The sequence below is a fragment of the Rhincodon typus genome, chromosome 7, assembly GCF_021869965.1.
Source record: "Rhincodon typus isolate 14 chromosome 7, sRhiTyp1.1, whole genome shotgun sequence".
Classification (NCBI taxonomy): Eukaryota; Metazoa; Chordata; class Chondrichthyes; order Orectolobiformes; family Rhincodontidae; genus Rhincodon; species Rhincodon typus.
Genome location: NC_063338.1, coordinates 29,103,111 through 29,128,912, shown reverse-complemented (window position 1 = coordinate 29,128,912; position 25,802 = coordinate 29,103,111). Strand labels below are relative to the sequence as shown.

Below are 25,802 nucleotides of genomic sequence, written 5' to 3'. Positions count from 1 at the left end.
TATTCCGCTTGGGAACCCTGCAACCCAATGGTATCAATGTGGATTTCACAAGCTTCAAAATCTCCCCTCCCCCTATCGCATCCCAAAACCAGCCCAGCTCATCCCCGCCTCCCTAATCTGTTCTTCCTCCCACCTATCCCCTCCTCCCACCTCAAGCCGCACCCCCATCTCCTACCTACTAACCTCATCCCGCCCTCTTGACCTGTCCGTCCTCCCTGGACTGACCTATCCCCTCCCTAACTCCCCACCTACACTCACCTTTACTGGCTCCATCCCCGCCTCTTTGACCTGTCTGTTTCCTCTCCACCTATCTTCTCCTCTATCCGCCTCCCCCTCTCTCCCTATTTATTTCAGAACCCCCTTCCCCTCCCCCATTTCTGATGAAGGGTCTAGGCCCAAAACATCAGCCTTTCTGCTCCTATGACGCTGCTTGGCCTGCTATGTTCATCCAGCTCTGCACCTTGTTGTCTCGGATTCTCCAGCATCTGCAGCTCCTACTACCCCTTATAAATTGCATGTGCATGTTCTTTATATTTTTTGAGTTGCCAATGAACCAAAACAACTGAATAACCATTTAACAGAATGTAAGCTACAGGGGTACCTGGTAGTGCCAGACAGTCTCCCATTCAAGTCTTAACTAGGCCTGAGCCTGCTAGCTTTAAAAATCCTCCATTTTTCAGATTATGCAGGCCACCAGCCACATGTGTCTATAGGTAGTAGCAAATGTTTAGTTTTAGTGTTAACAAGAATGTAAATTTCTTAAGATGGCACCATCCATCTGTAGATACTTAACCTTTATTTATGCAACCAAACTGGCCCCACTATAGTACAGTGACAAAAATTACGCAAGTTCTTCAGCTACAGGCAAACCAGTACCCTAAGTCTCACTATTACTCCAGGAGTTATGTTTTATCTTAATGTTGAAACACTATCATCTAGTTATCTTATTTATTGTTGCCATAACTTAAAGCACTAAAAATGATCTGATTTGTTATAAATATTTAAGCCACAGCACTGTTCACATTGGGCTGCTTCTTTTTTGAACATTGATGGTTTCGGAGAACACTGAAGACAGTGTAGATAATGAGTATGCTTCATGTATGGCCAAAATGTTCCCCATACTGTATAGAAAGCTGTTCAAAACAAAAATTACTTGAATTGCATTGTTCAGAATTTTTAATACATTCACAGTAATCGCTCCTTTTGCTTGCTATTAACATTGCAAAATAACATTTTTGAGTTTTAAAATTAATACATTTATTAACAAAATTAAAATAAGTAAAAAGGAAAAAGGTTTTACCTCAAAAAGTGGCAAATCATGAGACAAGAACTTGGGCAGATTAACATCAATAATCGACCTTAGAAGTAAAACCTCTTCATTTTCCGTTGGATATTTCAGCTAAATACAACAAAGAATTTATAATGTAATTCATTTGCCATAAAGATGTTATTATATATGTGGCATAATAAGTTTTTATCATCAAATCTCCTACATTAGGAAAACTACAATAATGCATTACCTTTATATTCCCTGCAGCAGTTAAGACAGATTTCACTGCACGCATTCCATAATCATAATGGGGCTGTGAAGACAGTTGTTCTGAACAAAGCCGGTAGGTAGCTACAATCTTAACCGATAGAGGTCGAGCACTGACAAAGCCACAAGAATAAAGTACGATCTCTGCAATCATTGCATAGTCTGGTACCATCATAGCTACTGTTCTGAACAGTGCCTACAGTATAATCATAATGAAATAATTGAAATGTTAATGTAGGGCATTTCATTTCTGGCAAATATGATGCAAGAATTTCAAATTTACAGAGATATAGAAGCTAATTTAACTGCCAGCAGCCTTTCCAGAAGGAATCCTTAAACTCCAGTTGGATTCCCAGCTGAGTCTGGCATTCACGTGTATCCAGACAACAGCACACGCAGAACTGGTGGGAAGTGAGTGGAAACCAACTTCTGAGAGGGAGCTGAGGAACTTGTGGTGTAGAAAGCTGAGGAGAGGGAGGAAAGTCTGAGGCTAAGTCTGAGAAAGAGTTTTTCTGAGACCTGAAGGAGCACTCTTGCTCCACCACAAAGGAAAGTTAAAAGAAGCTTACCAGTAAAGTTCTTCTCATTTGACTTTGATCTAGAAGAGCCACAAATGGTTCCCTCTCAGATTAAAGCTAAAATCGCAGGTCTATTGAGCATCATCAGAATCCCTTCTTTCTTTGTAAATAATTGCCCCAATTTCTTGAAGTGGCAGCATTTGCCACCTCCTTAGAACAACAGATTAATTTCAGGAAGGCACATCAACATGTAAGTGACTACGTCAATTCAGCAGGCAGAGAGGGTTAAAACTGAGCTTAAAAACTTTATTCCAAATTTATCGACCAAATTTTGTCTCCTCTTCAAAAATCAGAAATATTTTGTTCAATCCTCAAATGTAGTTAGGAAGCATTATCAAACTTCTGAAAATTTTCTGGCAGCTATATCAATATTTAAATTATACATCTGAGTTAAATCTAGAGCATTTTTGAGCATCGTGGATGACCATGGAAGGGATAGCAATTCAACATATAACAAGCATTAATACTCAACTCGTTAACTGACCCAAATCACAATAGGGAATACGTAAAAAATACCTTTAAATTGTCTGGCAACTCAGATCGACCAGCATAACCTGGATTCATAGTAATAAAAACAGCACAGGTTGGGTTAAGTTTCAATTCAGTTCCTTCAAAGATCAAGGTAACTGATCCAGCTGCAATACCTGTAGCACAGAAAGAGAATGGAAAGCTACAACAATACAATAAAATGTCACTGATGAATATAAGGCTGCCTGAAATAATCTTTATAAAAAAATTCATATTAATTTACTTCACAAACACTACTGTCAAAATAACAGAGGTTAATAGTATTTGCAGTTATTCATGTTTAAATGTCACAGCAAGTTAAGTTGAGGTTAATTATGGACTGGGCATAGAAGTTTAAAGCTTGCTATCAGAGATGCACTGTTTCATTCTTCAAGCTGAGAATAAATGTAACAGACCCATTTCTTATTTAGCAACTGGAAAATAAATTATCGGAAAAGATGCAAGCAAATTGAAGATCAGAATTTTTTGGACCATATTAATAACTTCCCTATTAAATGGAAAGTTAAAGTGGATTCAACAAAATAGTATTCAAAATATTGAAGTAACAAAACAGCTGTCCATTGACAAAAACCAACAGCAGCCTAACTTATATTGCATCATTTTTACTATGTGAGAGAATGGACTAAGTTTATTGATATTCCATACATTAAAAATCTTAAATTATCAAACCTCTCTGGATAGTTAGAATTTGCTGGGCAACAACAGAAAGTACTTCCAGATCAATTCTGTTGAATTCATCAAAGCATGCCCAAGCACCACAGGAGAGCAATCCCTGAAAGTAGAAGCAAGTTTGCAATTAAACGTTCATTGATATTTACTACATGAAAATTAAGTTGCAAGAAATTTGTACTCTGATATCATACACACCTTAAAAAATTTTCCCAAAGCAATGTAGTCCAGTCCATCAGAGCAGTTAAATACCACACATTGTTTGGCTACAGCCTTTGCCAAGTCTTTAGTCGTTTCAGTCTTGCCAGTGCCAGCAGGTCCTTCAGGTGCTCCTCCGAGGTGGAGATTTAAAGCACCAAATAAGGTTCTGGATATTTATTCAAGGCCAAAAGAACGTATATCATAGCTTATCAAAACTTGTAAATAGAAACATCAATAACTACAATTTCAACTTAGTTATATTCAAAAGCAAAATTCCTGTATTTGTGTACATTTTTGTAACTTTAAACTTTTCTGAGACATAAAAGTACCATGGAAGTAGAAATGTTGTGAGATAGTAACATCTTATTGTTGCCAACTTGACAGATGATAGAGATTTTGTTTTCTCTCAGTCTCATTTTACTTCTCACTTTGCAACTACTATAATGCTTCATTAATTCTAACTCTAAATACATACAGCCAGAGCACTTGCTATAAAGACAATTTATGGGCAAATTGGAGTAGTTAAAATGTTCTGTTGGAACAATCATTCCAATCCCACCTCACACAAAATTTTGCCAGATACCAGTGTCAAACCCTTTATTAAATAAAAGCTAATATAAATAGTAATAGGCAAGTTCCTGAAAAATCTGTAGGAGGGAAACTTACACCCTACCTTTAAGAGTAGTCATATCACATATGCAGATAAAAAGGAAATACAGATTTCAATATGAATAATTGTGCTTGCTAAACCTTACAGAATTATTTAAGGAGGTAGTGTTTAGAAAACTGACGTTAGGATTGTTTAGTTAACAGGAAACAGAGAAGAGTTAAATGGTCAGTTTCAGATTGGTAAACTGAAACTAGTGGAGTGTGATATGCAGCAGTGTCGGAGACTCATCTATTGAAAATCTCAATCAGTTATTTGGATGAAGGGACTGAAAGTATGGGTGCTAAATTTACTGACAACACAAAGGCAGGTCGGAGAAACATATGGCATGGAATTTTCCCAGCCTCTGAACATGGGCAATGATGAGAAAGGAAGCAAAATACAGCAAGGAAGAAAAAATGAGATTCTCACCATCAAAAAAGTTCAAGTTTCTCCTTGAGTTTTAACAGCTAGATGAGAATCTCATTAAGTGTTGAGGCTCCTATTTGTGTGCATCAACACCTCACTATTACCTAATCTTTCTTCATTAATATTAAGGTATCTATTTTCCAAGACATCAGTGGGAAACTAGATGGTGCCAATTCCTGACTAAAAAGTCAGAGCCGTTAACTGGTAGCTGCACCTTGCAGCATCTTGTCTGGGAAACCAGCTTGGTCATCATTCTTAACATCTCAGGGCACACTCCATGAGCACCATCTGTCATAGATTCTGTCCATGTAGATGGGCATCGGTAAAGAACAAGTTTCACCACAACATCATGGACATCTCGGACTCAGTTATAAAACAGTTCAGCGCTTTGATATTGCACCTTGGAGCTCATAAACACCTTATATTGCGATTCTGCAGCCAGGGCACTCCACATGCAGTGACAGGGACCCATCATAAGCATCAGAACAGATTCTACACTCTTAGTTTGTTTTCTTAGTGTTCACTCACTTTGCATTTATTATAGTGTTTAAGGCATCTCTGCCTTGCCCTTTAGTGCAATACCATGTACTTCAGAACTTGCAGCCTCACATTACTACTGCCTTGCCTTGCCTTTTAGCACAGACACGAAGCCAGGCAAATGATATGTCTGCTGGCACAGAACCTATAAGGGGGAAATATATTTCTGTATAGCACCATGCCGTATCAATGTCACACCTGCAGCATGTGCCAGCAGCTTTTGTAGCAAACACATTGCATGCGCTTCAACCAAATGACCATGTCGAAAAGTGTAAGAAGAGGAAGAGAAGATACTATGATCTCTATGCCAGAGTCATAGAGTCATACAGCACAAACAGATCCTTTGATCCAACTCTTAAGGACTGTAAAGTTAAACACATTTTCTTTATTTCTTTATTTTCTACCTTTATATTCTACATATTGGTTTATTTTTCTCTTTTAATATGGCGCCAGAGAATGACAACACTATACAACACTTTTCATTTTATTTTGTAACAAAATGCATGTGACAATAAACAAATCAAATCAATTAATAACTCGTCCATGCCAACCACTTTTTCCAAACTATAACTAGTCCTATTTGCCTGTGTTTGGCCTATATCCCTCTAAACTTTTCCTATTCATGTACCTGTCCAAATGTCTTTTAAAAATGAAATGTTGTAACTGTACCTGCATCTACCACCTCCTCTGGGAGTTCATTCAATATATGAACTATTCTCTGTGTGAAAAAGTTGCCCCTCTGGTTCCTTTTAAATCTTTCTCCTCTCACCTTAAAGTTATGTCCTGTAGTTTTTGAACTCCCCTATCCTAGGGAAAAGACCTTTGCTATTCACCTTATTTCAAGCCCATCAGGATTTTATAAACCTCTATAAGGTCACCGCTCAACATCGTACACTCTAGTGAAAAAGGTCCCAGCCTATCCAACCTCTCCTTATAACTCAAACCTTCTAGTCTCAGTAACATTCTCGTAAATCTTTTCTGCACCCTCTCCAATTTAATAAAATCCTTCCTATAGCAGGGGAACCAGAATTGTACACAGTACAAGTGATCTCATGATATCCTCTACAGCCTCAACATGACGTCCCAGCTCCTACGCTCAATGTCTGAGCAATGAAGGCAAGCATGTCAAACAGCCTCCTTTACCACCCTGTTTACCTGTGACTCAATTTACAAAGAACTATGTACCTGAACCCATAGGTGTCTCCGTTCGACAACACTCCCCAGGGCCCTACCATTAACTGTGTATTTCCTGCCCTTCTGTTCATCTTACCAAAATGCAACACTTCGCATTTATCCAAATTAAACTCCATCTGCCACTCCTCAGCCCAATATATATCTGAGAAATTGCTGTACTCAGACAGCATTTTCTATTTTTTTGACTTTGCTAGTCAGTTCACTGATTAACACAGGTTTATCATAATGCATTTCGTGTTCTTACTTATTGACAACTTAGTAATATATCATTGCACTGAATCCTATTTTGTCTATTCAAGAGTTAAATGACAAAAACCTCACCTGTAACATCTGTCTGTAAGTGGAGTAATAACAAGTCGGTCAGTGTTTCCAAGGTATTCATAACCGTAGGGTAAACCTGCATTGATCATTTTTGTCTGAAGTTCATTTTCCTATGAAGTGAAGAGTACAAGGAGCTGCAAGAAGTGACATTCACTCAAGAGGTTCATCTCCAACAGGAGGGAGTTTAACTAACTGGCTTCAACATTTAAGAATGTTTTCATCACTGAATGCCCCACTATCAATAATTTGAACATTACCATTGACAAAAAGCTTGACTGATCCAGCCATATAAATACAGTAGCTACAACATTAGGGTAGATGCTGGGAATTCTGTCATGCCACCGATCCTTGTGGCTGGTCAAAGGCCTCCAGTCTGAAAAGCAACCCTCCACAACCACACTGTCTCCTGCCTTCAAGCCTGTTCTGTATCCAAATGGCTAGTTCACCCTGTATCCTATGTGATCTAACCTTGCTAACCAGTCTATCATGTGGAACCTTGTTGAATGCCTTACTGAAGTCCATATAGATCACGTCCATCGCTCTGCCCTCATCAATGCTCTTTGTTACTTCTTCAATAAGTCGCCTCCAATAAGTCACAAGAAGCTTGATACAATCGAGGACATGCAGCTTGCTTTATCAGCGACCCCATGCACCAACCTAAACATTCACTCCCTCAACCACCGATGCAGTAACAACAATGTGTACCATATACAAGACGCACTGCATATTAAGACTCCTTCTAAACTTTCGACCTTTACGACCTAGAAGGACAATGGCAGTATACACTGCAAGTTCCCTCCAAGGCAGACACCATCCGGACTTGAAACTTTACTCCATTCCTTCATGGCCATTGAATCAAATCCTGGAACTCCCTGTTTAATAGCACTATACAGTTTGGAAACAGATCCTTCAGTCCAACTTGTCCATGCCGACCAGATATCCTAAATTAATCTAGTCCCATATTTGCCAACATTTGGCCCATATCTCTCTAAACCTTCCTATTCATATACCCATCCAGATGCCTTCTAAAGTTGTAATAGTATCAGCTTCCACCATTTCCTCTGGTAGCTCATTCCATATACATACCACCCTCTGCGTGAAAAAGTTGTCCCTTGGGTTCCTTTTAAACCTTTCCCCTCTCACCTTAAATCAATACCCTTTGGTTCTGGACTCCCCCAGCCCAGGGAAAAGATCTTGGCTATTTACTCTATCCATGCCCCTCATGATTTTAAAAACCTCTATAAGGTCACCGCTCAGCCTCCAACACTCCAGGGAAAATAGCCCCAGCCTATTCAGCCTCTTCCTACAGCTCAAACCCACTAATTCTGGCAACATTCTCGTAAATCTTATCTGAACTCTTTCAAGTTTCACAACATCCTTCCTATAGCAGAGAGAACAGAACTGAATGCAGCATTCCAAAACTGTCCTAACCAATGTCCTGTACAGCTGCAACATTACCTCCCAACTGCTATAGTTAATGCACTGACCAATAAAGGCAAGCATATCAAATGCCTTCTTTACTATCCACTTTCAAGGAACTATGAATCTGCACTCCAAGGTCTCTTTGTTCAGCATCACTCCCTCAGACCTTACATTAAGTGTATAAGTCCTGCCGTGATTTGCTTTTCCAAAATGTAGCATCTCAAGTTTATCTAAGTTAAACTCCGTCTGCCACTCCTCAGCCTATTGGCCCATTTGATCAAGGTCCCACTGTACTGGAGTTAACTTTCTTTGCTGTCCACTACACCTCCAATTTTGGTGTCATCTACAAACTTGCTAACCATACCTCCTATGTTCACAACCAAATTATTTATATAAATGACGAAAAGCAGTGGACCCAGCACCGATCCTTGTGGCTGGTCAAAGGCCTCCAGTCTGAAAAGCAACGCTCCACAACCACACTGTCTCCTGCCTTCAAGCCTGTTCTGTATCCAAATGGCTAGTTCACCATGTATCCTATGTAATCTAACCTTGCTAACCAGTCTACCATGTGGAACCTTGTTGAATGCCTTACTGAAGTCCATATAGATCACGTCCATCGCTCTGCCCTCATCAATGCTCTTTGTTACTTCTTCAAGCAGTGATTCAATTAGACAGCTCACCAACACCTTCGCAAGGGCAGTTAAGGATAGGCAATATCAACTACCATCCCTTTTTATTATATAGTCGAATTATTATAATTTTTGTTCAAATCAAAGGCATTGTTTCCTTTTTTATGAACAATAAAATAGCTGCGGATTATCATCCTTCATCATGAACCCACAGATGCTGTGACTAGAAATTTGATGTTATGGTTACACTGCCAGAAGAAAACTAGCATAGGGCTTTGGTCCAACTATTTGCTCTGACATTGTACACACTAGAAATCACAGATTCTTCTCATTGCAGCAGTGAAATAGACTGGACATGTAAGATCAGATCCCAACCTCATGTTAGATCTGGGGATTTTAGAATGCAAACCCTGGAGTAACAGCTCAGATGGACTTTGACTGACAGCGATTCTGGAAGGGAAGCCAAATGAGTCGAGGATGAATTGTCACTGAGAAACAGGAACTCACTGTAGCAGGTGGATATATATTAATTAGTTGCTTAGTAGTAGAGAACATAAATATAACTGAAGGGAAACGCATGTTCATTTTGGAATCATCAGGACAGTCACAAATGGTTTAAAGAAAACAAATGTAACATATTCCTATATAAATTCAGTGATTGGTATAAAAATACATTAAACAGCTCAACAAAGTTGGGTGTTATAATCATATGACTGGACTTAACAGCAGACTTCCAGAAGCTTCTTTTGAAGTCAAGTCATCCAGGCAATCAACACCTCACAACTCGTGATGGGACTGGGGTACCAACTATACCAACTGTTCTAAGGTGCCACAGAGACAGATAATGTAACATAGAATTGAAGACAGGATCAGGAGGAGGCCATTCGGCCCTTCGAGCGTGCTCCAACATTCATCATGATCATGGCTGATCATCTAACTCAATAGCCTAATCCTGCTTTCTCCCCATAACCCTTGATCCCATTCACCCCAAGTGCTATATCTAGCCGCCTCTTAAATACATTTAATGTTTTGACATCAATTATTTCTTGTGGTAATGAATTCCAAAGACTCACCACTCTTTGGGTGAAGAAATGTCTCCTCATCTCCATCCAAAATGGTCTACCCCGAATCCTCAGACTGTAAGCTCTGATTCTGGACACACCCACCATTGGGAACATCCTCCCTGCATCTACCCTGTCTAGTCCTGCTGGAATTTTATAAGTGTCTATGAGACCCCCCCTCATTCGTCTGAACTCCAGCAAAAACAATCCTAGCCTAGTCAATTTCTCCTCATACATCAGTCCCTCTATCCCCGGAATCAGCCTGATAAACCTTCACTGCACTCCCTCGAGAACAAGAGCATCCTTCTTCAAAAAAAAAGACCAAAACTGCACACAATACTCTAGGTGCAACCTCACCAAGACCCTGTATAACTGAGACAACATATCTCTGCTTGTGTACTTGAAACCTCTCACAATGAAGGCCAACATACCATTTGCCTTCTTTAGCGCCTGCTGCACCTGCAACATTACCTTCAGCGACTGGTAAAGGTCGCTGAAAGTCCCAGTGCACACTCCCCTCTCCCAATTTGCAGCCATTCAGGTAGCAATCTGCCTTCTTGTTCATGCTTCCAAAGTGAATAACATTTATTCAAATTGTACTGCATCTGCCGTTGATTTGCCCAACATGTCCATAGCATTAAGGTTTTGGAGTAGATTTGTAGCTCGGGTTGTGGGTGTTGAGGTTGGTTGGCTCGCTGAGCTGGTCTGTTGTTCCGCAGACGTTTCGTTACCATGCTGGGTAACATCATCAGTGCAGCCTCCGATGAAGCGTTGGTGTGTTTTCCCGCCTGGTTTTTAAACTCTGGAGTCCATTGAGCTGGATTGCCTCACTTCCGGTTTTCCTTCGTAGTGGAGTGTTCTATGTGTTTATTAATGGCTTTCTTCGTGGAGTGCCAGGCTTCTAGGAATTCCCGTGCCTGCCTATGCTTAGCTTGTCCCAGGATTTTAGTGTTGTCCCAGTCGAATTGGTGGTTCTCATTATCCATGTGGATTGAGATGAGTGAGTATTGGTCGTGTCTTTTTGTAGCCAGTTGGTGTTCGTGTACTCTTGTTGTTAGTTTCCTTCCTGTTTGCCCAATGTAGTGTTACAACTGGGACACACCAAAATCCTGGGACAAGCTAAGCAGAGACAGGCACGGGAATTCCTAGAAGCCTGGAACTCCATGAGGAAAGCCATTAATAAACACATAGAACTCGACCCCATATACACTCCACTACAAAGGAAAACCGGAAGTGAAGCAATCCAGCTCAATGGACTCCAGAGTTTAAAAACCAGGCGGGAAAACATACCAACGCTTCATCGGAGGCTGCACTGATGATGTTAGCCAGCATGGTAACGAAACGTCTGCGGAACAACAAACCAGCTCAGCGAGCCAACCAACCTCAACTGTCTGGAGCATGCTGAAGAATCTCTGCATCCTTGTCACAGTTTATCCTCCCACCCAACTTGCAAACTTTGAGATGTTACAGTTTGTTCCCTCATCCAAATCATTAATATATATTGCGAATAGCTGGGGTCTCAGCACCAATCCCTGTGGCACCCCAGCAGTTACTGCCTGCCAATTCCTACTCTTTGTTTCCTCTCTGCCAACCAGTTTTCTATCCATCTCAATACACTTCCCCCAATCCCATATGCTTTAATCTTGCACAATAATCTCTTATGTGGGACTCTGTCCAAAGCTTTCGGAAAGTCCAAATATACCACATCAACTGGTTCCCCCTTGTCAACTCTACTAGTTACACCTTCATAGAATGCCAACAAATTTGTCAAGCATGATTTCCCCTTCATAAATCCATACTGACTCTGTCTGATCCTGCCACTATTTTCTAAATGCTCCGCTATAAAGTCCTTGATAATGGATTTGAGAATTTTCCCTACTACCAATGTTATGCTTACTGGCCTATAATTCCCTGTTTTCTCTCAACCTCCCTTTTTAAATATTGGATGGTCCCCAAGGAAACACAAAGAAATGCAAGTTACCCATATCCTGTAAGATGTGCTAATGGCTTTCTGAGTTAGGCCAGAGGTGTTTTTTTATATAATGCAATGCAAGTTTTTGTCTCAATGGTAAGTGTTTACCTACCCCACAAGGAGGATTGGTCACATGACTCTTACAATGCTGATCTCAATTGCTTTTAACTATCCACTTTTGAAATAGCAGTCAGTTAAACAGTGAAAGCTGCTTCAAAGAAAACCTTCTTACAATACCTTCTTACTCCATTCCAAAAGCAAAGACGTTCATAAACTGGTATTCCTTAGTTGTTTTGTACTTAAATTGTTGCGAATTGAATTATCTACTTATCTATTGCTACTCATAATTCTCCTTGTATGTTTGCAAACATGTCTATGTTGCAAAGCAACCCCACCTCCAACCCACCGGATCAAACAGCGAGTGAAGTGAATCCTCCTTCAATGTTGTTGTGATCCTTTCAATGCCAGAGTCCACAAACTGAGCAAACAGAGAAATACATCACCGCTATTTCAAAATGTGGGAAAAATGAAGTCACTACCAGCCTACAGATGGTGAGAGTATGGAGAGAGATTCGTTTTAAAAGTCACAATCTTTCTGAAACAGGAAAAACATATGAATGCCAAATTTCAAACAATCGCAATATTTGAAACTACAAGATTGTTTTCGAGTTACAGCCTCTGACAATGGGTTAGCGACCTGTTCCGGTAAAAGACAGCTATGGATACAGATTTAAGCACATGTTTTTAAGCACTAGGCGCAGGAAGACAAAAAGAATTGCATTCACATACCAATTGTAATGGCCGCTCTTCTCCTCCCAAACTTCTACTTCTTTTAATCCTCAATGATCAATCTTTGGTCCCCGCCCATTTCTCATCTGTATGCTGCCTATCAGCATCATCAACCAAACATAGTATTCATTTCCACATGTGTTCTATCTTTTGTCTCTTTTTGAATTTCCCAGGGTTCAGTAATCCCAAGTAGTCAAGGACTTATGTATTGATGAGGTAAATATCTTTCCAGGACTGTGTGAGCCAGGTTTGCTGCTTCTCCTCTTGCTGTTTCCTCCCGTTGCCTCTTTTGTCAACACTAGAACAGCATCATGGGCTTCAAATCTAGGATCACAGACATCTCCAAGCTCAGAAAACACCCAACCAAAGAACAGTATTCCCTCTCCCTGCAACAGGATCAGATGTGCCCAAAATTCAAATTGACCTTTGGGATTTGATCAGTTTCCATCCACGCCTTCTAACGCAAATCCCGGCCACACTATCCCTCTCCCAGCAGAAAACTGAATATTCCTGGCTTGAGACCTCTTTTGAAGCAACCCTCACCTGACAGGCAGTTAATATGAGTGGGGAATTTGTTTGGATAAAGAGAAAAGAAATCAAGACATCCTGGTTTCACAAACACAATTCCTCGCACTTTGCTCAGAAATCCATTCCTGAGAAAGAGGAGAGGTGTGCAGGGAAAGGCTGGGATTGGGATACAAAGTGTGGGGAGCAAATAAGAACAGGGAAAACTGCAGTGGTTAGGGTCAGGGGAAGGGTCCATTGAGCACAGGGTGCCAAAACTGGTGGGACCACGCAGGCCCCACAAGCTTGTCAGGATTCCTTACCGCATGGTGTGCCCCCTGCCTCTCTCCATCCAGTGGCAACAGCCCTTAAGTGTCATGCCAGCTAATATTACACATGAAATGTCTCCAAGCCCACTTCTGGGGCTTAGATTAAAAATAGGAGTAAATTGGGATTATTGATTTTTTAAAATCATTTGCCAAGTGTGATTTCACTGTGAAAGCAAAGTGTTGGGTTTTAAAGCATTATCATTAATTATCATAAACGAATATGAGAATAACAAACAGTTCTGGTTTGACATGTTATTTGAGCTGACAACCAAAAATTTGTTCAATGGTTCTTATTATGAATTACTCTGATTTAAATATTCTTAGAGGCCTCAGAACATTATAAGCTTCCACTCACCTCCCAGTAGTATCTCAGCTGGCTCAACCATTCAAAGTCATTCTCATCACTGATTTTTTTCTTTACGAGAACTGCCAAAACATCTCTGGCATGAACATCCAGCACAACCAATGCCCCAAGAGTCACACGATTTTGCTTGGACAGTTTTCCACGTACTAAAGTAACAATGTCATCAATTTGCTTGTTATTTGTGTCCAGGAACTGCTCGAGGGCCTAAGAAGGAAATTGAGCAGACAATTCAACATCAAATTATCAGGATTAAACTCAATTTACTACATACACAACAGATATTATCAATATATCAGAGAGAAAACAAATTCATTGTAAGATCAAACTTCAATGGATTTTGAAGATCTGAAAGTAAAATAGAAAATGCTGAAAATATTCAGTGGATCTGACAGCAATTGTGGACCCATTGTCAGAACTGCAAGTGCTCACAGATGTGCCTATATTTAAGCTAGTTAGAGAAAAGGGAAGTGGAGGAAAGAGCAAATAGCAAGGCCTGTCTTTAGGTGCAAGGTAAAAATGGTCAAAAAGGATGTTAGTGCAAGGCCAAACGTGATAGTAATGCTAAGTAAATAAGAAACAAAAATGTGCTCGAAGCAGGTATAATTTGGAAAAGCAGAATCACCACCAATATCTGCTAACTAAAAATAGGGGCCGGAGTTATGACCTGAAATTATTAAACCAAACATTGCAAGCAGAAGGTTATAAATGCCTTTGAAGGAAGAGATGCTATTTGCAAGCTTAAGTCCATTATAATTTAGATTTACTCTACCGCTGACAGAGAAAACTTTATCTTGATAATTTAAATCATTTAACATAACTTTGTCAATTTAAATCACCTGCTTATAATGCATCACATGCCAAAATTGTAATATTGAAAAACAGCGTTGCATTCTTCATCATAATTTAGGTTTCTTTGCTCATTGTAGCATTACATTAATTGAACAGAGTAGATCAAACACAATGTTCTGCAGCCTTACTTGACTTTGTTAAAAAATATTTGAACCAATGAAATGTAAAACCCATCGTTTCAAAATTACAACAATTAACTATTTATTTCAACTAACATATAGCAGTTTCAAAACATAAGAATTTACAGTAAACTATTTGAGTTTTGTAAGTTGATTCTTTTCTACCCATTCTCCTAATTTTGCTTACCTGTTGACCAGCTTTAATCGAATCTTGAACCTTTTGTGTCCAAAACATCTGTGAGACACATAACACTGTTTGACCAGGCCAGTTCCTCACCCAATCTATACGTGGAGTCTTTGGATAGGCTTCGATCGCTTGGCCAATAACCTTTGCATTAAGTCACAAAATAAAATTTGTAAAACAGGTTTTGTGCAGTTCATGTTAATTTTAAGTCTTTTTTATTATTGAAATTTTAATTGCAGGTTTAGTTATTCTGTTGGTCCAGGTAAAGTGAAACAGCTAAAATCGATACAACTGTTGACTTAATCCATTAATCACAAAGGTAATAATAACTCGTAATCAACTTACATTAACAGTGCAACATTCTGACATAATCATATTTTATCACGAGTTGGATAATCTATTTCAGAAAGGGGAAGGAAATAAACCAGGAAGTTTAAGAAATTAGTCTCACTTCCATTGTGATAAACTATATTGGACAGAAATTGTTACAAAGGACAATCCTCACTACCAATCACCATTCTACAACAGTGTGCTGAAAAGCTTTGGGTCGATTCACTGCTATCAATCCATCTTTTTGGCAACAGACTAAGCTACTGATACTATATGGGGAAAGATGCTCACATGAACTCTTGGGCAGAAGACAAGCACAATCTTAATGAACAATAAAGAGGCTCATTACATACAAGTAACATAATCAACTACTAAATAATGAGATATGTGATTGTAGTTTTCACCCTCTTGCGTAAGGAAAGATATACTTTCCACAGAGGGAATGCAGCAAAGCTTCACCACACTAATTCCTGGGAAGGTAGGATTGTCATATAAAGATAAATTGAGGAGACTGAACCTGTATTCTCTCATGTTTAGCTCGTGCTGTAAGGGTAGGTTTAAACTGAATGGCTGGGAGATGGCAACCTGAGCAGGGAAACAGAGGAGATAGAAATTAGGAGAGAAACAAAGTCAGAAAGGTGAGAAGCAAAAGTAGAAGGTAGAAATAACATGGGAGAAAAATAAATGGAGCTATAGTGCAAAATAAACCTAAAATGACTAACAAGATTAAAAAGACAAGTTTAAAGGCTTTGTGTCTTAGTGCATAGAGTAGTCACAATAAGGTAGTTGGATTAGCAACACAAACAGATATACATGTTTATGATACAGTTGCAAATAGAGAAACAAGGCTTTAGGATGACCAAGGACAGGAACTGAACATCCAGGAGTTTTCATTACTTCGAAAAGACAAAGGAAAGGAAGAAGTGGGGTAGCATTGTCAGTAAAGATCAAATCAATACAATAGTGTGGAAGGATATGATGGGTGAAGATAAGAAACACCAAAATGCAGAAAACGTCTATAAGGCCCCAAATCGTAATGGAGATGCAAGGGAAGGCATAAAGCAAGAAATCAGAAATGCATTTAATAATGGTACAACTGTTATCAGGAATGACTTTGATTTACACTTGGATTGGACAGATCAAAACTAGCAATGATATTAGGTTGGATGAAGATTTCCTGAAATGCATTGGAAGTAGGCAAGCAGATGCAGCAAGCAAATAGGAAGGCATATGGCGTATTGGCCTTCCTTGCAAGAGGATTTCAGATCCTAAGTAGATATGTCTTTCTATAGTTATACGGGGCCTTGGTGAGACCTTACCTGGAGTTTTGCATGCAGTTTTGGTCTCCTACTTAAGAAAAGACATACTTGCCATAGAGGGAGTGCAGCTAAGGTTCACTAGGCAGACATCGGGATGGCAGTACTATCCTATGAGGAGAGATTTCTTCAACTGGACCTAAATTCACTAGAGTTTAGAAGGATGAGAGAGGATCTGATTGAAAGGTGAAAAATTCTAACAGGGCTGGACAGGCTAGATACAGGGAGAATATTTTTCCTGACTGATGTATCTAGAACCAGGTCACAGTCTTAGGATATGGGGTAACCCACTTAAAACTGAGAGGATAAAACATTTTGTCACTCAAAGGATAGTGAATCTGTGAAATTCTCTGCCACAAAAGGCTGTGGAGACCAAGTCACTAAATATATTCAAGAAAGAAAAAGATAAAGTTTTAGATTTTAAAGGCATAAAGTGGCATGGGGAGAAAGAAGGAATATGGCATTGAGACAGAGGATCAGCCATGATCATATTGATTGGCAGAGCAGGCTCAAAAGGCTGAATGACCTACTCCTGCTCTTATTTTCAATACTTCGAGGAATGAGGGAAAATCACATTGAACCTTACAATATTCATAAAAGCTCAACAGGGTAGATGCAGATAGGATGATTCCCCAGTTAAGTTCTAGAACCAGGGGCAGAGTCTCGGAATAAGGGGTTGGCCGCTTAGACTGAGATGAACAAGAATTTCTTCACTCAGTCAGTGGTGAATCTTTGGAACTCTCTATCCTAGAAGGCTGTGGAAATTCATTCATATGCTGCATTCAAGGTCGATATCAACAGCTTTCTAGATACTAATGACATCAAATGATATGGGGATACTGCAGGAAAAGACATTGAGGTGGATGATCAGCCATGATCCAGAATGCTGCAGCAGACTACAGGGGCTGAATAGCCAACTTCTGCTCCCATGTTCCGATGGAAGATTGAACTTTTCCAAGTAATATAATAATACAATAGCAGACTGGTCACCATGACCCAACCAGAAGCAGATGTATACAGTTTTAAGAAGTGTTTTATGCTTTCTGAAGGTAGCGTCCCTACTTCTAAGCCAGGAATTCCAAGTTCAAGTCCCACCTGCTCCAGAGATGTGTAATAACATCTCTTAACAGGTTGATTAGAAAATATTTATGTTGACCTAAGGAGATACTTATGGTACAGTGATAGCGTCTCCACCTCTGAGCCAGAAGATCAAGGTTCAAAGCCCACCCGTTCCAGAGATGTGTAATAGCACATCTGAACAGGTTGATTAATAACATCTATGTTATCCTAAATCTTGTGGTGAGTTCAATTCCACCTGCTCCAGAGGTGTGTAATAACATCTCTGAACAGGTTGATTAGAAAATATCTATGTTTCCCTAAGAGTCTAATCCAACTAGGTATAACCAGGAAATTAAGTTTTGGTCAGGACCTGCACAATTTCACATTATTAAAACTGGGGTCCAAATAACCTTAAAGGACATCCAGTTGCATCCCATAATTATGTGCCCAACACTTTTTGGTGTTTGTCTAAAAATTGCATGGTTAAGAAGATGGTCAGTGGGTACAAGACTATATTCCAATGCAATTTTAATAGCACACCCTGGATTGGATGGGTTTTAAAACTTGTATGTGTCATATTTTTGTCACTATTGATTTGGTGAAGTTATATATAACATCCATAAAATAAAAACAATTCTGACCAAAGTAAAGAAATAGCTCTGTTTTCCCCGAAATTGATTAATGCATATAGCCATAGTTGAAAAAAACACACTACCTTGTGAATGGATTTCACCATGGCTGACTCAAGTTCCAGCAACCACTTTTCCACCTGACCTCTAGCCTTTGCAGTGGAAATAATATCAATAAGTTCCACTATTTCATCTTCACTACTTTTCATATGGGTTATTTCCAAGATATCAGTGAATTGAACTTTTGCAATGCCCTCAAAGCACTTCTTTAAATGAGGCTGTACTCTGTAGAAAGGATCAAAATCTTAAGAATTTAAAATGCATAGCTTGACAACTTCCATGATCTCTAATAGAATATATTACTTTATGACTCAGCTTATTTTCTTCATTAAACAGATATTTTCTGAAAATTCTATGAAATAGTTAATCCAATACCATGTAGAGACTGTTTATGGATAGGTTTCCATTTCCAGCGCCATTCTAACACTTGGCTCCTATGCAGCCCACATAAGTGAACATGCAGCATCTGGTTTTCTGGAGATTACCTGACTTACTAAGTCAATAGCAGACAGGATGCATGTACAACCCAATGGACAGAGTGCTGCATTGTAAAAACCGTGAATTAGATGTTGGGTTCTTTGCATACGCAAATAAAGGGGCTAAATGCTGCTTAAGGCCAGCTCACCAAGATTCATTGCCCAGGCAATCACAAAGTAGGGAATCACCTGCCAAACAAGAAAGGCAATTAACACCCAAATCTGAATCCAGAGAAACAGGGTTTCTATTCCCAGTTGTGTGTTAAAGTAACCAATCACTGTCACTACATTAAACCAGTATCCAACAAATGATCAATCCCCTCACAATCTCTGTGACTCCCCTCCAATTCTTGGCCTGGAGACACAATTTCTGCTATTGCCCATCCTCACAGCAGCCACTATCCCCACACAGTCTCTTTTACTAATCTCTTGTTTCCAGACTTCAATCTGTACCCCTACTCAGCCCAATGTCAGACCCCAGGCTAACCTAGTAAACAACTACCAAGTCAAACCCAAACCGGAGGCCAGGCCCCAAACCACAGATCCATTCGCTAAGGGCCATTTTAATACCAGCATATCGCACAACACCTGGTCAGCAATCCCCAAACCCCCAAAAGTAAGGTCAAAGGCCCAATATCTGGACCCTAGTTATATAAATTATATGCAATCTGTTGGAGTGCATCACACAATTTGCTTACGTTAGCTCATCAACAATGTTCTTAATTTCAGAAACGTTCATCTAATGAACAGGATCCAGTCAAAAAGTCTTATAAGTAGCATGCAATCTTTTAAGAGTTTATACAGAAATAGCTACCTAAAATCTCATAACAGTACCAAACAATTTGAAGTTGACTATGCATCAAAATATCATACCTTGTAGGATCTTTGGTCTCCGATAGGATCTCCAGTAACTCATCATTAGACAGGAAGAAAAATCTAGGGAAGAACAAACGCTTCTTTTCCAAATAATTATTAAGTCCTTTCAAGATCAAATCCAGCAGAGCATTTGATTTCTTTAGTTTTTCAATCATTTTGTCTATGGATACCACTGCTAGAACATGCGTATCCTGGAGAGGTAACATATTATTTAATAGGGCTGGTCCAAGAGGGAATCAGTCATTAAAAAGTCAAGGCATACATGAAAGTAAATAAAATGGGGCAATGTATTCTGCTTGTAGAAACTGAAGGGACAATCCTACCATTTCTTAGTAAAAAAGTAACAAATGGAAAAGCTATTTGGTTCAGTTTGTTCCCAAATCTACAACATTTCATTTGCCTTACTAGCAGAAACCTGGCATTTTTGTTGTGCCTCTTGTATGATATCAACATCCACTTATCTTGTAAAGTAATGGTCAAAAATGTTAGCAGCTGATAGACAACAGGAGACTGTACGATATCAAGCAGAGCAACAAGTTGTACAGCCCAATTAACCCAAGTCAACCCAAGGATAGCAACGGTCCCAGATGGCATCCCCGGTCAAGCCCTCAGATCCTGTGCAGACCAACTGGCAGAGGTATTCACCGACATCTTCAACCTCTCCGTACTACATGCAAAAGTTCCCACCTGCTTCAAGAAGACCACCATCATCCCCATATCCAAGAAAGCACCTGCAATGTGCCTTCATGACTGGCACCCAATCGCTCTGACCACAATAATCATGAAGTGCTTCACAAGGCTGGTCATGCCCACATCAACCCCAGTCTCCCAGCCTGCCTCGATCCCCTACTATTTGCCTGCCAACATTATAGGTCCACAGCAGAAGCCATATCCCCAGCCCTGCACTCATCCCTGGAACATGTGGACAACAAGAACACATACATTAGACTCCTGCTCATTGACTACAGTTCTGTCTTCAACACCATTATCCCCTCCAGACTGATCTCAAAAGCGTGTGACCTTGGTCTCCGCTCCGCCCTCTGCCACTGGATCCTCAGCTTTCTGAACCACAGACCGCAATCAGTGAAGATAGGTAACTGCACCTCCTCCACAATAACACTCAATACTGCAGGCCCCCAAGGATACATCCTTAGCACCCTACTGTACTCCCTGTACACCCATGACTGTGTTGCCAAATTCCAAATGAATGCCATCTACAAGGTTGCTGATGACACCACCATAGTAGGACAGATATCAAACAACGACAAGTCAAAATACAGAAGGGAGATAAAGGGTTATGTGACGTGGTGCAATGAGAACAACATCTCTCTCAACGCCAGCAAAACTAAAGAACTGATCATTGACTTCAGAAAGAGAACTGATATTTCATTTTCCCAAATGTGGAGGGCATATTAGAAGCATATTTTTTTGGGATCATAAGAATTGGAAAATTGAACTGTTTGGATGATATTGGATTGGTTAATGACACATTTATCAAGTGATTTCTTGGAAAATGTCGAGTCAAAAACAACTGTTGAGTTATTCCACGCTTACGGAAAAAGCAAATCATTTTGAAAAAGGGAGACAATGCAAAGCTCATTGTGTAGTTCAAAACTAGAGAGCATAGGTTTAAGTTGAGACATGAAAGATTTAAAAGGGACCTAAGGAGCAACTTTTTCACACAGAGGGTGGTGTATTTATGGAATGAACTGCCAGAGGGAATGATAGATACTGGTACAGTTATAACATTTAAAAGACATTTCCACAAGTACATGCATTGGAAAGGTTTAGAGGGTGACAGAGCAAATGCAGGCAAATGGGACTAGCTTGGGAAGTTGGCACGGATGAGTTGGACCCAAGGATCTGTTTCTGTTCTGTATGACTCTGACTCTATAACATGTCCCCATCTACATCCATGGAACGGAGGTTGAGGGAGTGGAGAGCATCAAGCTTCTAGCAGTGATGATAACCGACCTGTCTTGGACATCCTACATAGATGCGACAGGCAAGAAGGCACAACAACACCTCTTCTTCCTCAGGCAGCTCAGGAAATTTGGCATGTCCATAAGGACCCTCACCAACTTCTACAGATGTACCACTGAAAGCATACTGTCCAGGTGCATAACAGGCTGGTATGGCAACTGCTCTCCCCAGGACCGTAAAAAACTACAGAAGGTTGTGTGCACTCTCCAGGCCATCACAGTCTAGGCCCAAAACGTCAGCTTTCCTGCTCCTCTAATGCTGCTTGGCCTGCTGTGTTCATCCAGCTCTACACCTTGTTATCTCTTCCATCCATGGACTCTATTTACACAGCTCACTGCTGCAGAAAGGCTGCCAACGTCAGCAAAGACCCATTGCACCCTGGTAATGATCTCCTACAATCTCTTCCATCAGACAGAAGATACAGAAGCTTGAATACACACACCAGCAGGTTCAGGAACAGCTTCTTCCTGACTGTTATTAGACCAATGAATGGATTCTCTAACCTCAAATAATGCTGATCTTGCTAATGTTGATATCATCCAACGCACTCCCTGTGCAATGTAACCTATATGCCTCTGTCTAGGTTATTTACAACCTGTGATTTGTACATCCTTGCTTACTATAATCTGCCTACACTGCTCATAAACAACGCTTTTCACTGTACTCCGGTACATGTGACAATAAATCAAGCAATTTCTGATGTCATTTTCTTTAAAAGGTTTGGAAAGAAACATCATTAGAAATAGAGCTGAAATTTGTTCAAAAGTTGAGAAGTTCTAGAGCTGAAAACGTGAGTCAACCCTATTATAATGCTGGACAGCGAAGTTTCATTGCTATCAATCTGCTTTAATGGTATTAATCTAAGCTACTGATACCGTCAAAGACACAGTCTTTGGCAGAAGACAGGTTTGGCTCCCAGTCTGACTAAGGCTGCTCTCCAAAATGTGTGTTAAGAAATGTTCCAAACAAACAATCTGGTTTCTGTCAACTGACTATGGTACCTATTTCCACTGTCCATGCAAGTTATTTTTACAATTTGAAAATTGACACGGTCATTTATTTCTGCTGGTCAAAGAATGGGTTTCTTCTCACACCCTTCTATTGAATTCTGTTCTCCAATTAAAATGTCTGTTGTGAACCGTCTCATGAGACATTTGGACAATGACAGTCATTAAACACACAAAAAAGATCTGTTGAATTTTAATGTATTCATACTTCATTGCTCCAAAAGATTGTTCACATTTTAGTGTTCTGTCCAGAAAAGAAGTTCCAGCCTTGTGTAGTTTCAGGTATATTGGCAGACAAAAGAGCCACCTGACCTTTAATACCAAGTTTGTTTGCAGGCAGATTGCCCATTTTCCAGCTTGTTTTTAAAAGTAAAGGGTCCATTCCACCAATCCAACTGCGAACATTTCAGATTTTAAAGTTTGGTATTTCCTGACTTCAAAATTTGTTCTTGGTCAATCTTTGCCATTTTCCATAATTTAGACAAGTCTAATGGAATTAAGGTCACTACTGCTATCATTGATGCATATTTCCCCTACCCAGATTTATTTCCTAAAACAAAAAAACAGAACTGCCTTTTCTCTTGTTGGGTTTGCTACATAACGAGGAAAGAAATTCTAAACGAATTTGAAAAATTCAGCACCTTCTATGTCCTTCACTACAATTCAATTGCAGCTAATAGGAGAACTGTCTTACTTTCACTAAACGTTTCATTTTATCTGTTTTCTCAATCCCATCCGAAAACTTTTTTAACCAAAAATGGTGTCTGCTACTTCTATCTCTTAAGCAATGTTTCCACAACAGCTATGATAGCATTCTTCCAAGTGTTTATCTATGCACTCAGCTCATCGGCCTTATTTGACAGAGTTCATGTATTGAAGTTTATGCCACTAATCACTAAAATATCCTTCTGTTGTCCATTAGCTAACCTTTATTTTATCTAATCTCCAGTAGGAAGGTTTTCTTGGATTGGGTGGAGATGGGCAGGATTATCCTCAACAAGTGCATGGAACAGGAAGATCAGCAAGAGAGTAGGATGGGATAATTATGATTTCTGCTTGTAATATAGCAATGTGTTCATCAAACCTTCCAGAGAATGCCTTGAGGGACACTGAGGGAGACAAACCTGGAAAGGGATTTGGGAGTGAAACCAGGGTAGCTGAAACCAGATAAGTAAAAAGAGAATTATGATTGGAAAGAGTGGTCTAGAAAAGAACCAAAAGTAAAGCTTAAAAAAAAGAAAGATAAAAAAGTGGGAAAAGAAGTTACAGGCACCATTCGATAGGGGATCTAAACGCACATATTAAAAAATAAAACAAATACTCAAGTTACAAAGCAACACTTAGGATACATAAAACTCTAAAAGGAAATGGGAAATGAATAGCAGACAACTGGAGAAAGGTTGGAATTAATGTTGCAGTCCTGTTGTAAATAGGGAGACAGAGTTTACAGTCTAGAATTGTTGAACTTAATGTTGACTTCAGAAGGTTGTAAACTGTTTAATCAAAAAACGAGGTGCTGTTCCTCAAGTTTACATTGAACTTCAGTGGAAGAGTGCAGTATGCCAAAGACAGATGTCAGTAGGACAACGAGTTGGAACATTAAAATGACAGGCCATCTAAGATTCGGCCATCATGATTGCATATTGAAATAAAGGTGTTCCGTGAAGCCCTGACTTAATCTGTGTTTGCTTTCATTCTTGCTGAGGAAAGCAAGTGATAAGCAGTGAATATAGTATACTGAATTGAAAGCAAATTGCTGCTTCACCTGGAAGGAGTGTTTGGGGCCTCTAACAGTGACAAGAGCGAGGTAAAGGAGCAGGTGCAACATCTGCTACATTTGCATGGTAAGGTGCTTTTGGGTTAGGGTCAATATGTTGGGGTGATTGAGAAATGGACCTACCACAGAGGGAAGTGTCCTTTCAGAAAGCTGAAAGTGAGGCATGAAATATATATTTGGTAATAGCATCATCCGGAAGGTGATGGAAGTGCCACAAAATTATCATTGAATACAAATGCTCATGACGTGGAAGGTGAGAAGAATGGAAACCCTATTGTTGTTCTAGGAAGAAGTAGGAAATGTGGCAGGTATGTTAGAGGACCCTAAAAAACCTTGGTTTACTAGCAAAGAGGAAATGCTCTCAGTTGAAATAAAAAGAAAGCCTCTCAAAAACTTCTGTATGGAAAGTTGCATCATCAGAACACATGTGACCGAGCTGGTGGAACTGCCTGGGTGTTTGGACAGGGCATCACCATTTTGAATATGTATTTCAGATGCCCAGGCAGATCTGGCGGCAACCTTCAGAACTTCCCAGAATGGATGTAATTTGCTCTGCACGATATTGTACAGCAACAATGCTTTCACTTGACAGAGGAATAAGATGCAAAGTTCGGTCCTCACTCAGAAGGTTTGAAGTGAGAGGTGGAAGAAAAGAAGGAAGATGTTCATATTGCTGAACAGCATGCTAAGGATGCCCATACTAACAACTGATGTAAGATTTACTTAAGTTACACCAGTGAATTTGTATCACCAGAATTAGAAATGCCCCCATTTTCCCATTCCCCTACTCTATCTAAAGCCACTGACTAAAGCAATCTTTAAAAGCTCAGTAATGAAAAGAGGGACGGTGGTGTAGATTTGTTAGTAAGCAATGGAATTAATATATTAGTAAGAAATGATTTTGCATTGGATGATGTAAAATGTATATGGATAGAGCTAAGAAATAACAAGAGGCAAAAGACACTCGTGGAGGAATGGTTTAAGTTCCCTAACAGTAGCTATTCTTTAGGACAGAGCATAAATCAGAAAATAATGAGGGCATGAGAAAAGGCAGTATGTTAATCTTGGGTGATTTTAATTTTCGTATAGATTGGGAAAATCAAATTGGCAGAGATAGCCATGAGGAATATTTCATTCTGTATATTTGGGAAAGTTTCCTTGAACAAAATGTTGTGGATCCAACCACGGATCAGGTTATTTTGGATCTGGTAATGTGTAATGAGGCAGCTTTAATAAAGGATCCTAGCATAAAAGATCCCCAGGGAATAGTGACAATTACGTGGCAGAATTTAGAGTTTGAGAAACTTGGGTCGGAAGGCAATGGGCCTAGTGGTATTATTGCTGGACTGTTAATCCAGAGACCCAGACCCCAGATGTTCTGGGGACCTGGGTATGAATCCCGCCATGGCAGATGGTGGAATTTGAAT

General features: G+C 39.8%; 1 protein-coding gene across 1 annotated transcript in view; it reads right to left on the bottom strand.

The window, feature by feature from the left end:
* The window catches only part of dnah7 (dynein, axonemal, heavy chain 7), a 311,419-nt gene that overhangs the window by 214,156 nt on the left and 71,461 nt on the right, over positions 1-25,802 (bottom strand). The window contains exons 19-28 of the mRNA XM_048599124.1: positions 19,606-19,799; positions 18,283-18,481; positions 14,866-15,006; positions 13,702-13,914; positions 6,641-6,750; positions 3,511-3,679; positions 3,313-3,415; positions 2,632-2,759; positions 1,521-1,733; positions 1,301-1,399 (exon numbers count right to left, since the gene is read on the bottom strand). Coding sequence (XP_048455081.1) covers positions 1,301-1,399; positions 1,521-1,733; positions 2,632-2,759; positions 3,313-3,415; positions 3,511-3,679; positions 6,641-6,750; positions 13,702-13,914; positions 14,866-15,006; positions 18,283-18,481; positions 19,606-19,799 — 1,569 coding nt within the window. The remainder of the gene's footprint in view (positions 1-1,300; positions 1,400-1,520; positions 1,734-2,631; positions 2,760-3,312; positions 3,416-3,510; positions 3,680-6,640; positions 6,751-13,701; positions 13,915-14,865; positions 15,007-18,282; positions 18,482-19,605; positions 19,800-25,802) is intronic.